A 16,135-nucleotide genomic window follows, 5' to 3' on the forward strand; every position below is an offset into this window, starting at 1 on the left:
AAGTTGGTTGACCCGACCTTGGTCAAGGTCCCAAACCAAAGCAAACCAGGTCTCTACCTAGCCTCAAACTGGATGTCACATATACCAGGGTCAAGCCCAAGTTGCAATGACAACTGGTTGCCTTGTCAACAAATCGCAGTGCCCCACGCAATATATTTGCAAGGTTTTGGGGCCCCCATAGGCTAGCACCAACTGTAGGAAGTGGGTTGGGGAAGGCAGCGTTGGCCCCTCCCAAGTCGGTCCATAGGGCTGCTAAATCTAGCCTTATCAGCCGACTGGCTGGTTGGGCTGGTTGGAGCCAACCAACCAGGCCATGGTTGAAGCAGCTTAGGGGCTGGGCCCCTGCATTAAAGTGTGGGCCAGACTGCCCTGGTACACAACAGACATGACACTGCTCATGTGGTAGTCTCTCAAACCCCAGGTTCACCCCCCGCAATGCTCTCCGCATTTTGGGGCTTACAGACGGGGAGGTAACCTTCCATATTCCAACACCTAGACATGTTGGTTGACCCGACATGGTCAGCTTGGTTGACCCGACCTTGGTCAAGGTCCCAAACCAAAGCAAACCAGGCCTCTAACTAGCCTCAAACTGGATGTCACATACACCGGGGTCAAGCCCAAGTTGCAATGACAACCGGTTGCCTTGTCAGCAAATCGCAGTGCCCCACGCAGCATATTCGCAAGGTTTTGGGGCCCCCATAGGCTAGCACCAACTGTAGGAAGTGGGTTGGGGAAGGCAGCCTTGGCCCCTCCCAAGTCGGCATAGGGCTGCTAAATCGAGCCTTATCAGCCGACTGGCTGGTTGACCTGTTTGGGCTGGTAAATTCGGGCGCAACAAGCCCCTGTTTCCTCATTCAGTCTCCAGCCTCCAAGCAGCTCTCCAGCCGCTTGTGCAGCCATCAGCCCACTGCAATCTGCACCGTACAGCAGCAGCGATCAGCCATAAGAATCGTAATCCAAGAAGAGGCTGTCTGCAGCACTTCAGCTGGGATTGGCCAGCATATGGTTACCATTAGGTGTTCTGCCAGTACGATAAATAAAGCAATGTACCATAGTTAGGAAGATCTCTGGTGTTTCTCATGCTTGAGTTCTCCCTTTGCATTTCATCTATTTCCACACTGGCCCTAATTGTGGGCTCAAACCAGGCCTAGATCAGCATCACCCAGGCCTAACGACCTCAGCATCTAACTCTGGCAATGTACCCTGGGCAGACCCCCGCCTAACCTGCAAAAATGCAATAAGAACGGACCCAAATACTACTCTCTCTAGGTGGGCACACCCACATAGAAGCCCGCTCTCACTCCTGTACATACAAGATATGACTAACTCTCAGCTCTTGGATGTCGGATGCTCTCCATGAAACTATTGTGGAAGAGATTTGGTGAACACATCTGCTGCGTTGACCTTCGTCGGACAAAAGGTCAACAAGATCTCCCCATCAAGAATCTTTTCACAGACAAAGTGATATTGTATCTCAATGGTCCGAGCATTGAGCACACAATTTCCTGCAATTGCTATGTAGCTCTGGTTGTCGCACTTGAAACTCTCGAATCTCTTTGTGGGAACCCAAGTTCTCCAAGCAATCTCTGAAGCCAAACCACCTCACAGGTTGCTAAACACGCAGCCCGGTACTCAGCCTCTATGGAAGACAAGGCCACAGTGGGTCGCTTCTTACTACTCCACGTGATGGCTGCTGAACTGAGGATAAAGCAGTAGCCAGTTGTCAATCCCTGTGTATCTAGATCTCGACCCTAGTCAAAGTCACTCCACCTCTGTAATTGGATCTTGGGCTTAACTCCTGCACCTGCCACATAGAACAATCCTCAATCTCTTGTACCCTATAGATACCTGACAAATCCACATACCACAGAATCCCAGGGAGCTGGTGTGCCACCAGAACATCTACAGGAATCCATTGCATGAACCACCATGTGTTGAAAGCCGCCATAAGTAGAAGACCCCTCTCAAGGGAAACCCCCTCTAGGCACAAATTTGCCTCCGTGAGATCACCTCGGATACTGAACCACATGCTCCCAGGCCATGGGTACAACTGGGTGACATCAACCTCCTCGTGAATGCTCCTCTGTCCTCTGATTCTCGGCCCCTTGATCCCTCGTCAAGGTCATAAACTAGGCCATGATCACTGCTGCAAGATCTACTCTCTTTCATGCCAAGGCTAAGTGCATCACTAAGCTCAACAGCCCCCTCTAAAGCCCTCAGGTCCAATCAACAAATTGATGAACCATGGTGGTCCAGGTACAATAAGGCATTCATTTGCTCACTAGGATCAACTACGGTGGTGTCCAGGTTCCTTTGCTAGCAATCATCCGACCTATGTTGTTTCTAGCAACTCATCATCAAACCGTTGCAGCAGAACAACCCGAAACCCCCTCTAGGTTTGCCAGTCCTCTATGTCCAAACAAAAAATGGTCTATGCATAGGTCCGCGCGACTCACCGAGAACTAATCTTGTGGTCTCAAAGCCCTGTCGGGAAGACTTCCTCGAACAAAACCCCTATGCTACTAGACCCAACTGTAGGTACTGCCACCTCCAACAAACAAGCAATCCTCCATCTAGAACCAAAATGCTTGTGGGCAGTGCATCCTGCCACATGCTACTTGAGGGGTCCTGCTCACCTCCAAAGATAGTCCTCGCTTCCAAGTCCATCCACCTCCCTGTGCAACGAAGAGGGAGATCCGATATTGGTGATGTGCATGTGTAGAAACAAAGGAATAGGTGCAATTGCAGCTACGAAAGCGCCATTGTCAATCCGCTCATCAGTCCTCTCCCGGCTGTGCTGAGCCAATTCTGCCAATAGTGACCCTTCCTGGTCACAATGGTTGCAGATTATGTCTGCCTTGGATGCCTTCAACTGCTCTTCCTGGTCCAGGACCAGGGCACCAACTTTTCAAAACGACGGCCTACCCCGTCCCTCATTGCAAGATGTCATGGGATCATGTGAAAGCAAAGTGGATTGTAGAAAGAAGAGAACAGAAGGTGCAATAACTCGAACGGTGGGTGTCTAGCAGCCACACCTCCTTCTGGCGTCTTCTTTGCATCCCAAATAGCCTATATCTATGCCAATCAGCATCACGAACTTACTGCCTTCTATGTGTTCATCTTCGCAGGGGTTCATATGTCATATGAACGAAGGGGAAGGGGGTGGGGGGAAAAATGGATATACCTTTGTAAGACTAAAATAAGTCCAATCATACAAATTTAGAATTTTTGTTGTTCTAAAGATAAAAAATCTACAAAGAAAATAAAAGAGAAAATGAAAGAGAAGAAAAAAGAGGTAAACAAAAACTTTTATGAAAAGCAAAAGGAAGACATACTTAGCAAGCAAAGCAACACTTATGTCATCATCAGTGCCCAAGCATAAGCAGCTATACTGGGTTTCTAAAGACCCGCGAAGTCTCTTGGGCAAACCCAGTGCTTACTAAAATACGTCAAATAAACAAAAGAGAATGAAAACAAGAAATAAAGAAGAAACGAAGCAGGTGACTTAAGCAAAAATAAACAAGCAAGTCAAGAAACAAAAACTTCCAAAAACCTAGAAACTCTCTCTCTCTCTCTCTCTCTCTCTCTCTCTCTCTTATTTAAAACATAAAAAGTTAAATGGCACTTTACACTTATGTCTCGTTTCTGCAAAGAGGCAAAAATACATTTCTAACTTAGAAAGCACAAGTATACTCAAACAAACTCTCTTTTGAAACTAAAAGAAAAACGGGCTACTCAGCTCCCCGCTTTTTGTTTTCAGCTTATGTTCAATCATTCTAAACAAACCTAAGGCCGAAACACCATAGATAAAAGACTTCATATCTAAGAATGTGCGAACTTTTTTCATTATTTTCCTTGGATTATACCTCTTGTGTAATAGTAAAGTAATCAAATTACTACATTGAGTGATAAAAGACTCCTTAGTTGTACAAAGGCGGGAAAATCTATGGAATTGGGAAGAAATAACTCCATATTTTGCCAAATCAAAAATGTTTGAGTCAATGTGAGGCATTTTTATAATGTGTAAACCACTATATTCAGGTTGTTCACGTTTATCGTATATATCAACCTCTAATCCTATGGTAGATTGAGAAAGTCTAAGATCTAAGAAAACACAAGAATCCCCTCTTGAAGTGCAGTTCAGTTCACAAGAGTCACGAGGATAGATTCCTTCTCCAAAAGCTCTAGCATCTTATAAAGTCTTGAAAGTTAGGAACATCTGGTACAAATAAATCATCTATCTAACTTGACTAAGCTTATGTAAAATGATAGGGCAGGTATTGATAGAAATAAGACGTTGCATAAACTCAAATTCATAAGTGAAAAGATAAAAGTTTGCTAAAAAGACGGCACAATTAGTGCCCATGGGGATTCCTATAACTTATTGAAACAAAGAATCACCTATTGTGATGTAAAGATTATCTAAAAGAAAATCTATCCAAGAGCAAACATCTTCTACACTTACTACCTTTGAGTATCTTTTCTTTTTAGAACCTATGTCATGATCTTTATTTTTTAGCCACAAAAAGTCAAAGCATAAGGTCTATCTTTGTCAAATCTCAGCTTGAAAACTTCAGCCACTAGCTTTTTAATTCTAAACTTCAGGTCTTCCAGCTCAATCTTTGTGTAAAGCGTCGTAAAATCATAGGTTTGAAGGAGAATAGGAGACTCTTTTTCCTGAATGCTTCGAGAGGAATTAAAAAATTTTACAATAGGAATCACTCCTACAGAGTCATTTAAAATCCAGCTTGAGTTCGAGGGGACATCTGCCTCTTTTAATAAGTCCCTCCAAAGTTCATGGACACTAGGCAACATGGCTTTGAAGCAGTAGCTGAGCCATTTAGAGACATTCATCAAAGTAGTCTCACAAGCAGCTGCAATAAATCTTGGCTTTTTTGGAGTTTTGTGAAACTTCCAAGCAGCACAAAAGGTATGCTTGCAAAAACTCTGATGTTTTGAGATCAAATCCTTTTGAGAAACTAAGGCAGGGGCGTAAGTTTTGGCAGACGAGTTCACTTCTCTCAAAAGACATTCTAAGTAAAACTTTTTGCAAATAAAAACAAAGTTATTGGAACATTTGTCCACATAAGAAATGACAAAATTCCTATGGAATTTTCGAAGAAGAGTTTCATCTTCTTTAGAAAGATGGTTACTTTTCTTTGAGCAAATAACCGAAGGGACTTCTTCTAGTTTCAAAGCAACTTTCTTCAAAATCTTCCCTTTCCATTCTGATAAGATATTTTTAACTCCTAAACATTCTTCTAATTGCAAAACAAACTTTAAGATTCCCTTATCGATAGCTTTTAAAAGGCAAGACTCTTTAAAAGAGTACGATCGAAATTTTGTGCCTTTCATGAAAAGGTCTCTTAGATTACTAGAAAGCAAAATTGAGGTATCAGTTGTGACTACATGTCCTAAATCAGCATCAATAAAGCTTTGGAATCTCTTACTTTTACAACAATAAGGTTCTTTAAGAATAGAAGATTTTGAATGCTCTGAAAGCCTTTTACCTATCTCTCCATAGTTGAAAGCCTTTTGTCCTAAAGTTTTTACATACTTCCAAGCTACTACTGGATGCTTCCAAATTCTTCTCACAAAATGAGGGAGAGAATCCATTACTTCAGGAGACTTCAAAATGGAGTTTAAGCCTATCTTGTCAAGTGAGGGAGAAGTAAAAATACAAATCAAGAGTTCCTTATTTAGATAGACTTCTTTGCTTTGAAATGAAGCTTTTACTTTTAAGAAGCGATCCAACGAAGTTTTAAGGGGGAAAAATGGAGAAAGAGACTGCAGCAGATCACAAGGTGGCTGTCCAACGATGACATCTGCCTTCTGCCCTCTTCCCCACATCCCATAGGGACCAAAACAGCTCCCAACAGCACCTCAAAATCCGTCCACCAAAGTCTCTCTCCATCTCCAAGACCTCAGCCAACCGCCAGCTCTGATATTAATCATCACACAATCAAGACAAGGTCAATGGTTTCATCCATTCATAATGTAGTAATGGTGTGTGGGATATGGACTAAAACAATATCCCCAAACTATCCATGCCTAGTGTGGATAAGGGCCAAAACAAAATACCAAAACTATCCACACCGCAGCTCGAAGTGCCCGCAAGCAGCAATCTCCAAATAGTTCCACACTTCAAACACTCTCAAGGTTCAAGTTTCTAGACGACTTGCTGCTCTGATACCATGTGAAAGTGTAGCGGAAGTACAAGCAGAAAACTGAGAGTAGAACAACGAACTGGAACATCAAGACAGGGAAAAAACTCTACTAGTAATGTTGAGAAAAACCTCCACGTGTGATGATACAATTGCAGGGCTGGAAACTACGGAACCAGCTATCTAGGATCTACTAGAGACTGCTGTCCACAAGACCGCCCAACAAGTGGTGGAAAACTGCTCTGGGGTTTGAAATTCAGCCTCTGTCTTGCACTCACGAATACATTAGTTGCAATATTTGCTGCAAGTGCTCTTTGTAGGAGTTCTTGTGTAGGATTGGGTAGAATCAGTTTTTGTAATTCAGCTTGTGCTTCATGCAATTCCATGCTATGTAATGAATTGTATGAGGAACTTGTGCCACTTGGAATATAATCAAAGTCGTATAGGGTCAGGGGGCTGTTGACGTGCTCAACCAAGTCTATTGGCATGGCCAACCCAACCGACCTGGTCTAGTCAGTTGACCCAACTTGGTCAGGTCGGTCGAACTGACCCTTGGTCAGCGTCCTAAACTAAGCCTCTAACTGGCCCTAAGTGTGGGCTCAAACCAGGCCCAAATGAGCCTCACCCAGGCCTAACAAGCTCAACATGTAACCCTGGCAATGTACCCTATAGACCCCCATCTAACCTATAGAAATGCACTTAGAAAGGACCCATTTCCTAGTCCCCTCTCTAGGTGGGCACATCCACATAGAAGCCCTCTCACATATAAGAGATGACTAATTCTAACAACGACTAGTAGACTATCCATCCGAAGCTTTGGAAAAACGGGTAAGCTCGACGGAAGTAACTATCTACTCTGGAAGATGAAGATTTGGAGACAGTTGGTGGTACGAATGAATTGGGAGATTATGATGGGAGTGGAGCTAAGGCCCCACAACATATAAAAAATATGGCTGGGGTAGTGATGACACCAATCCGATCAAGACGTAGTGAGAGAGCGAGTACTATGAGATGCAAAGGCCCTGGCCATAATTATTGCATGACTGCAGACTCGGTCCTCCCTTACATTGAACTGGTGGACAAGAATGCTTCTACTATGGACATTTTGCTAAGGACTGTAGAAAGAAGAAGGCTAACCAGAAGAGAAGGAAGGAGCCCAATCAAGAGTCACAGGAGTCAAGCCAATAGTCGATGTGGTAATAGAAACAGGAGAACTTTTCTTGATGACAACTCCGAGTACTGCTGAGATTAGGGGTGTACATCTATGTGTACCTGTTTGTATGTCTGACATTGAGAGATGGTGTGATGAGTCAGATGGACCAGAGACCTTTGTGGAGGCGAAGAACAACAATGTTTACTCAGGTTGTTCTGGGAACAAAGCTGACATCACTTGCATAAGGCAGGTGTCTTTGAGGGGACCTCAAGAATCAGAGTCAGATGGATGCAGGGACACCGCAGATGGCACTACAAGGTTACACAGGAATGCTGTGGGTGCCTCCAAGAGGTACCTGCCTTGTTTCAAAGCAAGCATGCAAATGGGTGGATTCATCGGTATGTGGATTCTTTGTGCATACATTCAGAATTCAGTAGCATGGTATGGGTAAAGTCTTTGCTTTGTGTTTCTCAGGCCTTGAGGGACTCGAGGGTGAATAGGCAAAGGGGGAAGTCTTGGTGCTTCTTCAAAGCTCGTTTGCAGGTTACTGAAAGGAGAACATGATGAACCTGTGGAAGTCTTCACGCTGGAGACATGGACGTCTACAGGTCAAAAGGGTATATTGATCCTGAAGGATTACTCAATTGAGAGTTCATCTGAAGCTCATGGTCCACAATTTTGGAAAGACGCTTGGCCTTGGAGATCTGTGTTGATCAGTCACTGGGATGTCGTTATTCAGTTGGGTTACTTGGCTGAGGATATTGCCAGAGTGAAGACAAGTTGAAACAGACCTTGGGAGCATGGTGCTTTGCAGTAGGATCCAGGCTATTCTTAGATTTAGAGGGGGACAGCTGGATAGACCTGATGGCTGCACTAGGATCGCTCATGGACACTAGTGAATTTGTGAGCGAGAATGGTGGTGCCATTAACATTTGGTGCTACCTGGATTGTACCTATGTACCAGGATGGTTTGCTTGCACCAGACCGGATAGGGAGGAGCAGGAGCTGCAGGTTCAAAGAACTATGATTAAGGACACCTTCAACTTGTTCCTGAGTGCTTCTTCAATGGGAGCTAATGGAGCATCTGCATCGACGTGCGGGTGTTGGCCCTTGGTGGTTCTGTCAGAGAGAGAGTTGGGATTATTGAGGTCACCTCCCTGCAAAAACTGTACAGAGGACTGCGACAGACGCAGTAGCAACCAGGAGCAGAGAAGCAAGGGCAACCAAAACCAGCTGTCAGGGCCATGTTATAGGCCGGCAGCTCTGCGCAGAAGACAGCAGATCGGAGCAGCATTGCAGAAGGTCAGGGCAGCCAGTCTGTGGACAGGGTCAGCTAAGTTGGCAGGGCGTACAGCCCTATATAAAGGGCCCCCGAAGGGCAGTTCATTCATTCAGTGTAGGAGCTTCTGGACCCTCAGTCTGGGCTGCACATTCAGCAGCAAGGAGGTCCAGGGACACTCACAACAGGCTGCCTATCAGGGCAGCAAGGAGGACAGAATCAAGGAGACATGTGCCTCACCATTGGCTGCAGACGGAAGCAGCAAGGAGGTCAAGGAACAAGGTGCAAAGCAGTGCTTCACCATTGGCTGTCCACTGGAGTACCAAGTACGTCCATTTGCAGGACATCACTAAGCAGCCCACTGAAGCTCTAGCAGAACACGCAGACTGACAGAATTTTCAAGGTGCCAAGAGGAGGTAGAACAGTTTTGTAGTGATGGGGGTCCACATCAAGGCAGCACCTTGCTGCTAGATGGTGGCACATTGTGCACACCTTTGTAAGAGGTTTTTCCCATCTTTGGATCAATATATATTTACTCTTTCTACTCTCATGACATAGTTCAAAATCTCTGTACCTTTCTCTATGCACTCATACACATTAAAGATGAGATTTGAAATAGCACTTGGGCTTACGTTGACATGATCTTCCGCTGCAAGGAGTGTTGGCTGAAGCAAGCAATCTCCACCTCTGCTTTCTAACAAATATGCCTGAGAATAGATGCAGCAAACTCTACATATCCTTGTCTTCACCATGGACTTTTTTCCTTACCCTAGTTTGTGAGAGCCACTTCAAGAGCATCCACACACCTGCTTCTTCAACAATATTCTCAACTTCTTTGAGATCACAAGATCAAGTTTTCTCTGGCTGCACAGCATCAAGCAAACTTGTGCACTGTTGTGGCAGAAATTTAATTTCAGAGTTTGCAGGTTCCTTAATGTCTTCAACTAATCATACCCAAAACCACACCAACTTAGGTCAAGGGCAAATACCTTTGCATGTATATGCTTCATCAACATTTGATACGTATATCTTGACACACTTTTGCTAGCAATGAAATCCCCATTAGCAACTCCCACGCTCGTTCCATGATCTATATTTGTATATACCAGCCAAGTTGCTATCATAGTCTTATACTGTCAACAAGAGCAAAACCCTCACCACCTAAAGAAAGATTTACCACTACTGTCTCTTTTATTATCATTAAAAAAAGCTTGTGCCTCTTCCAAAAGATAGTATATTTTGGATATGGAACCTTAAAAGACCCATCATCATCTGAAATATTTTTTTCAGGACAAAACGGAATTTCAGTATCATTCGCCACTACCTACCTGGGTTAATTATTCAGTTCTCATTCTTCACCTCATCATCCTTATCAGAAAAATCAGCCTATTCATGCCAATGACCATTGGAGACTCATCCTCTGATTGTGAGATTTTTACAATCTCTCAGCTTGTTAACGTTAGTCCTTGCTTTGTAAATTATACTGCGATCAGCAACTCACTTGTCTGCACATTGGAAAAATAAGCCTTTTCTTTTCGAAACATACTCCACTCTGTCTCCTAATTGAACACATAATGCTTTTTTCTATCTATCTTCCATAAGTAACTGGGACAACTGCTTCCTGGATTCCACCTTATCTTTATCTTCGCTAGCATCAAAAAGTTAATAACTCATAACTTTATCAGATCTCATGGTAGGGACTTTGATTGAGTCTAGGAACTTTCTGAAAACTGCAAGTATAAATAGAGATGGGATAAACAAAGCTAGGGTCAGCTGTGGGATCAGCAAAAGCATAGGCACAGTCCAATAAGACTCTACACAAGATATTTCAAGAGCGTTTCAAGGACTTCATAGCAGGCTGTGAGCGCTGTTGACGAGTCTCCTAAACGTGAAGACAGATACAGCCCCTGATAATGACCCACAGCTATAGGATAAGGACACGCAACAACTTTGGGGCTACCAGCACCACTGCAAGAAATTTAGATAGATCTTGTCCTCCTTTGTTACAAGAACACAGAGGCTCTTCACATTAATCCAGAAGGTGACCTTTTATTCTGGGATATGCTGTGCTGTTACCTTCTCCCCTAGAATAAAGGACTATCGCTAAACAATTTAACCACCAATGTCGTGATCTACAAAACATATTATCATATAGCTCCAGCCACCCTATATCTGCTACCAACCTCAATTCTTCTCTTCTGGACCATATAAAGAAGATGCAAAATTGATGATCATTGTGATCATTAAGGAGAAAACACATAAGATTAACAGAGTGCGTGGAACAGCAAAATCTGTTGCGCACAATTGAAAGCAGTATGGGGAGAGTGAGATAAAAGTCAATGCATTTTCGTGGTCCAGAAATGCTAGCAAAAAGGGAACAATAAGAAAAATAAGACTAAATAAGAGTGGAGATGCCCAAAAAACCATTTAAAGCTTCCCAAAGCCGAATTCCTTCACACTCGCATCTTCTTCAGATTGCGTTTGCGGTACAATTTTCCTCTTGGCCAGCTCCTTGAATCTTCGTTGTATTGGTTGACGTACATAATGGGTATAAGATAAACTGGACAAATACAAATACGGACATGCAGATACTCACAAAGAACAGCTCCAGAGCCGCCACAATTTTTGCAAGCAAATTTTGAAGGTGAAACTCCTTCCATCTCTCCTTCAGCACGAGCCTCCTCTGATCCGCTTAAACCAACCATGCTAACTCCCATGCACATTGAGCATATAAGCTTACGACGTGAATGCACGAGAGGCACCTGGAAGAAAAACAAGTTTGTACAAATTTTCTCAACTACAGTTCTGCGAGGGTTCACAACGAACCGATAAGCGTTGCATAGGAAGAATCTCACCAAGGTCTTCGGTTCCGCTGAATGACACGTTGATGGTACTGTCTCTACATCAGCTTCGACGTGGGGTGCTGGGTCTGCCTGAGCAGCGCTTGCAGAAGTCGGCGGAAGAGAGGAAGAAATGATCTTTCCGGAAGACTGGCGCGTCCCAGAAACAGGTGCAGGGGTGATAGCTAAGAAGGCAGCCACAGGGGAATGCAAAGACGCCGACATTGCTGCAGCAAGCAAGCAACGAGGCGCAATGCGAAGAAAAGCGAAGGACGACGGAAACGCAAGTTCTTAATCCGTCTGTTTTGCTCCTCTACTTTTTTTCAGAGGATCCAAATGAGGAACAATTTGCTCAGAAGAAGAAGGATTGAGCTCTCATCGATGGCAGGAAGAGATTGAACATATGGAAGGAATTGAAAAGCTTGAAAAGTTGCAAGTTCTCGTCTACTCAGGGATGCTTCATGCAAAGTTTGTCTGTGTGTGCTGGTTCGTCTTCTTCTGCTGGCCACTCCCCTACGATATTTTCTCTCCTTAGTTATGCTTCGTTTCTTTATTAGCTTAATCCACTAGCGATAAATCTATCCACACATTTATCAACGTATGTATCTTTTCTTTAACCTATTAACCTATTAACCATGGACACCCCAAAAAAAGGAGAGGACACGTGGCAGCTTGGAGGAAAAGAGCCTTCCACGTGTCACAAAGACGGAGCTCTTGGATGAAGGCTTGGAGGGGAGAGGAGGTGGAAAGACAAGAGGTAGGCTTTGGGCAGCTTTGGGGGCAAAGAGGAGATTGAAGGTCAATGGAATGGAGGAGATGAGGTCATCTTCGGGAGGAAGGAGGAGATGGAAGGTTAATGGAATGAAAGGAGGAGATGGAAGGTCTCAGAGCCATGGGTTAAGACACAGCCAAAATTTCAAAATCCAATCCAAGTATGCAAGGTGAATTGATTAACAATTTAAGAATCAAAGATCCACCTTCAGATGGGGATAGGTTGAGGATGGTCATGCATCTTTGCCCGTGCAAAGCACAGGTTCAATACTCGTATATATAATATGATCTGCTCTTCTAATGGGTCTCCCATCTTCAAAAAATCATAGGTGGCAACCTACTAGCGATTCTCAACCCGAATCAACTGCAAATAATTCCTATTTTCCTATAGAAAATTCCTAGTGGGCTGAGGTGGAGGATGGGTGGGCTCAACAGGGAAGAGAGGAGGAAGCATAGAAGGAAGAGATGTTCATTACTTAATGTAGATTAACCTAAGTTATTCGTGCCACTCTGCCTCTCCTAAGTTATTCATGCCATTCTGCCTCTCCCTCACTTCTCTGGCTTTCTCTCATCCTCTTGCATCTACTCACTTGTCTTCTACCACTAATCGTGCTGCTTTGCCTCTCCCTCAGTGCTCTGGCTTTTTATCAACCTCACCACTCTTCAACCTCTCCCTCCCTCGATCACTCTCTCTCTGCCTCTCCCTCCCTCTCAATCTCCAGTCACATCCCCTACCTCCCCTCTATATAGTCAACCATGAAGATTCTGGGAACAAGCTTCTCGAACCCCCCACCCACTTCTAGCCACTACTTTATGTTATGTCAATTAAGAGCTACTCATTGGCCGATTAAGATCTTACCCTTAGCTTAATTCTTTTCGATGCTCACGCCTACTAATGCTTATACGATTTTGTCAACATTGTGGGCACCTATATACGCACATTGATAAATATAACGATAATCCACTAACTATAACTATATATACACATTTATCAATGTGTGTGTGTGTGTGTGTGTGTGTGCATATATGCATACTTACAAGGATGAGTTAGAACAAGAACCTTAGATTGTGGGACTGCAGGCTTCAAAGCACAACTCCACTTGTTATCGATGTCACAATGTCATAAGATATTTACACTAGCAAATCTTATCGACCTTGGATGGTGGTGCATCGTGTGGCACCCCAATGCTTGAGTCACAGGTATCCAGATGCTCCATGTATTACTCTTCCAGAACTAGCATTATACAAATTCCCCAGTAAGGGGTCAAGAGAAAATTCCATCATAAGGTACCCTTATCAAAGAAAAAATGGTTAGTTAATCAATATGTATAGATCGTGATCATCACAATATAGGGTTATATCCTTATGTAGAAGCCAGAAAATGCTTCTTTTTACTACTGTATATGTTGCCTTATCTCCCTATATAGCCAGGGCAAAAAAGACTCGTCACAGTCATTCACATTTCTTATCACACACATAGGTCCATCGTTTTTCTATATAAGCACTACTCTTATATACAAGAGGCAGTGAGTGGTGGCGCTAATCTTGCTAATGAATGATCTTTAAAAATTATAGGGCTAAGCATAGCATTTAATATATATATATATATATATATATACATATATATATCAATTAAGAAATTCCATGAGAGTGTATATATTACCAATTGTGGTTCCTAGTCGTATTGACCAGTATGTGCGTTGCTCTTCTTAGTCTAATAATCGGTCAAATATGCATGATCATCCTCAACCACTCCCCATTGGAACGTGGAATGATCGATTCTTAATTGCTAATCAAGCCACCTTGCATACTTGGATTTGCTTTTGAAATTTGTCTTAGCCCATGGCTTTGAGACCTTCCATCTCCTCCTTTCATTCCATTAACTTTCCATCTCCTCCTTCCTCCCAAAGTTGAACTTCCATCTCCTCCATTCCATTGACCTTCTGTCTCCTCCTTTCCCCTAAAGTTGCCTCTTGTCTTTCCACCTCCTCCCCTCTCCAAGCCTCCATCCAAGAGCTCCTTCTTTATGACACGTGCCATGCTCCTCTCCTCCAAGCTGCCACGTGTCCTCTCTTTTTTTTTTCTGGTGTCCTTGGTTAATAGGTTAAAGATAAAGATATGTATCATGACATTCCCATTGAATTAAATTGTTAGTATTTCTTTAGTGCACTATGGTATTCTCTCTGTCTCTCAAGGGTGTCGCATTCCATAGAAATAAATTATTAGTCTTGTTTGTCAATGTTATTGCACTATGGTATTCTCTTAGTCTCTCCCCATCTCTTTCACCTCTCCTCCAAACACACAATTATATTAAGTCACACCTTCAACATTTCACTCCATGCCCTCGAGCAAATCAGGCATCTCCCCAACGTTCGCATGCACCAGACCTCAGCCCTTTCTCTTTGTTCTCACCCCCTCTTCACCCCTTCTTCGTCTCTATATACCCCTTTCTCTTTGTTGTTCAGAGAAAAAGATGTCCTAGCTGCATTTCTGAGCATACAGTAGGAGAGTGTTGAGGGCGCGCTTTGTGCACAATTGAAAAAATCAATGGCCCTTGGCATTTTTATTCCCTGGTGCCTGGGCTGTAGCTTGATTCTAATTGCAGACACCATCCATACATATCGTGCTCAATGAAACCCTTGTTCGTGGGAATGATAGGACTGTGATCCATGCTCATGTCACAACAACATCCAGTGGTACTACCAGATACAGATTTTGTAAATCTTTCCACTTTTTGGGTCACTGTCTGTTGGATGGTGAGTATCCCGCCTCGCAAGTCAGCCGATCATATACTGGTTTAAATACCTGCAGGACAGGTAATCGGTCAAAGTTGTCAAAATCCAAATCCAAAGGCAACAAATATCTCCCTTGTTCAAATCAACAGTTTGAAATTCACTATTCGTCTAGGGATGCCCAACTATTCATATCAGCATTTTCTAATTGATTTTCTGAATCACTTCCCTTGCCCCAGGAAGACAATTTCATCTCTAGCAATTCTTCTAACGTCGTGTAGTGGTGCTATAGTTGAGAAAGCATTGTACATCAGACAGCTAGTTAAGGAAACATATATCATTCGCAAAAGCAAAATTCATCTTCAGAAGAACACAAATAAGCTAGATGAAATTTGTTCTCAAAATTTGTGAAGATGTAAGGGTCTGAGCTTCTTCATTCTTCTTGGACTGGCTGGATTCTTTTCTCGATGTGGTTGCTTGGTTTAGATCTGAAGACGATCTTTGAAGGTTAGTCTAACATTATGATGTTGTAAAGAGCGTATATTTGTGTGTGTGTGTGTGTGTGTACCCAACCGTCTGCCTGCACAAACACAACCCCACACCCTACGAGGGTCAGCATGCCCCCTTGTAGGGGGGGGTCACGGTGCCCACCTTTAGAAATGACTGATAACTAAACAAGATTATTTAGATCATGAATGTTGATCAATGTTTCTTTAAAAAAATGATTTATGAAAAAGTCGATGATAAACCCTACTCTCATCAATGCTGATACTTTACAAAGAGAGAATTTATATGAATTTTATTAGATGCTCAGTTTTGATCACAGCACTAGGGAAATCACCCTTGAGAAAGTTACATACAATTATTTTAAGTCTCAGGCTATTGCATCCATTATCAGAAAACTATATGAATAGTTTATGGATAAAATACCTAGCCTACTTAGGATTGTTACAAATGTAAATGATAGGCATAATTTGAGAGCATATACCCATATAACATAGCTTTAATGGTCTATTGCTTTCCACTTTGATGAGTCTTGACACTTTAAAAGGGAGGGAATCCTTCTTATCATATTTGAGGATGATGAACGTCCCATTATGTATGGATGTGATAATGATCTTTGTGCTACAAAATTTAGCGCTAGTACCAATTATGCAACCATTCTCTAGTCAGTAGAATGTTGTAGTGTCAGTGAT

The 16,135-nt window shown here is 43.1% G+C and overlaps 1 protein-coding gene across 1 annotated transcript in view; it reads right to left on the reverse strand.

Moving 5' to 3' along the window:
- Positions 1–11,937, reverse strand: part of EDA3 (DnaJ/Hsp40 cysteine-rich domain superfamily protein) — a 41,275-nt gene extending 29,338 nt beyond the window's left edge. The window contains exons 1-2 of the mRNA XM_087392863.1: positions 11,452–11,937; positions 11,193–11,358 (exon numbers count right to left, since the gene is read on the reverse strand). Of these exons, the coding sequence (XP_087248989.1) occupies positions 11,193–11,358; positions 11,452–11,661 (376 nt within the window). The 5' untranslated portion in view covers positions 11,662–11,937. The remainder of the gene's footprint in view (positions 1–11,192; positions 11,359–11,451) is intronic.
- Between the last annotated feature and the right edge of the window lie 4,198 nt (positions 11,938–16,135).

This window comes from Dipteris shenzhenensis, chromosome 21 (genome assembly GCF_047967505.1).
Source record: "Dipteris shenzhenensis isolate YYH24624 ecotype China chromosome 21, Dip_SZ_1.0, whole genome shotgun sequence".
In the NCBI taxonomy this organism is placed as follows: Eukaryota; Viridiplantae; Streptophyta; class Polypodiopsida; order Gleicheniales; family Dipteridaceae; genus Dipteris; species Dipteris shenzhenensis.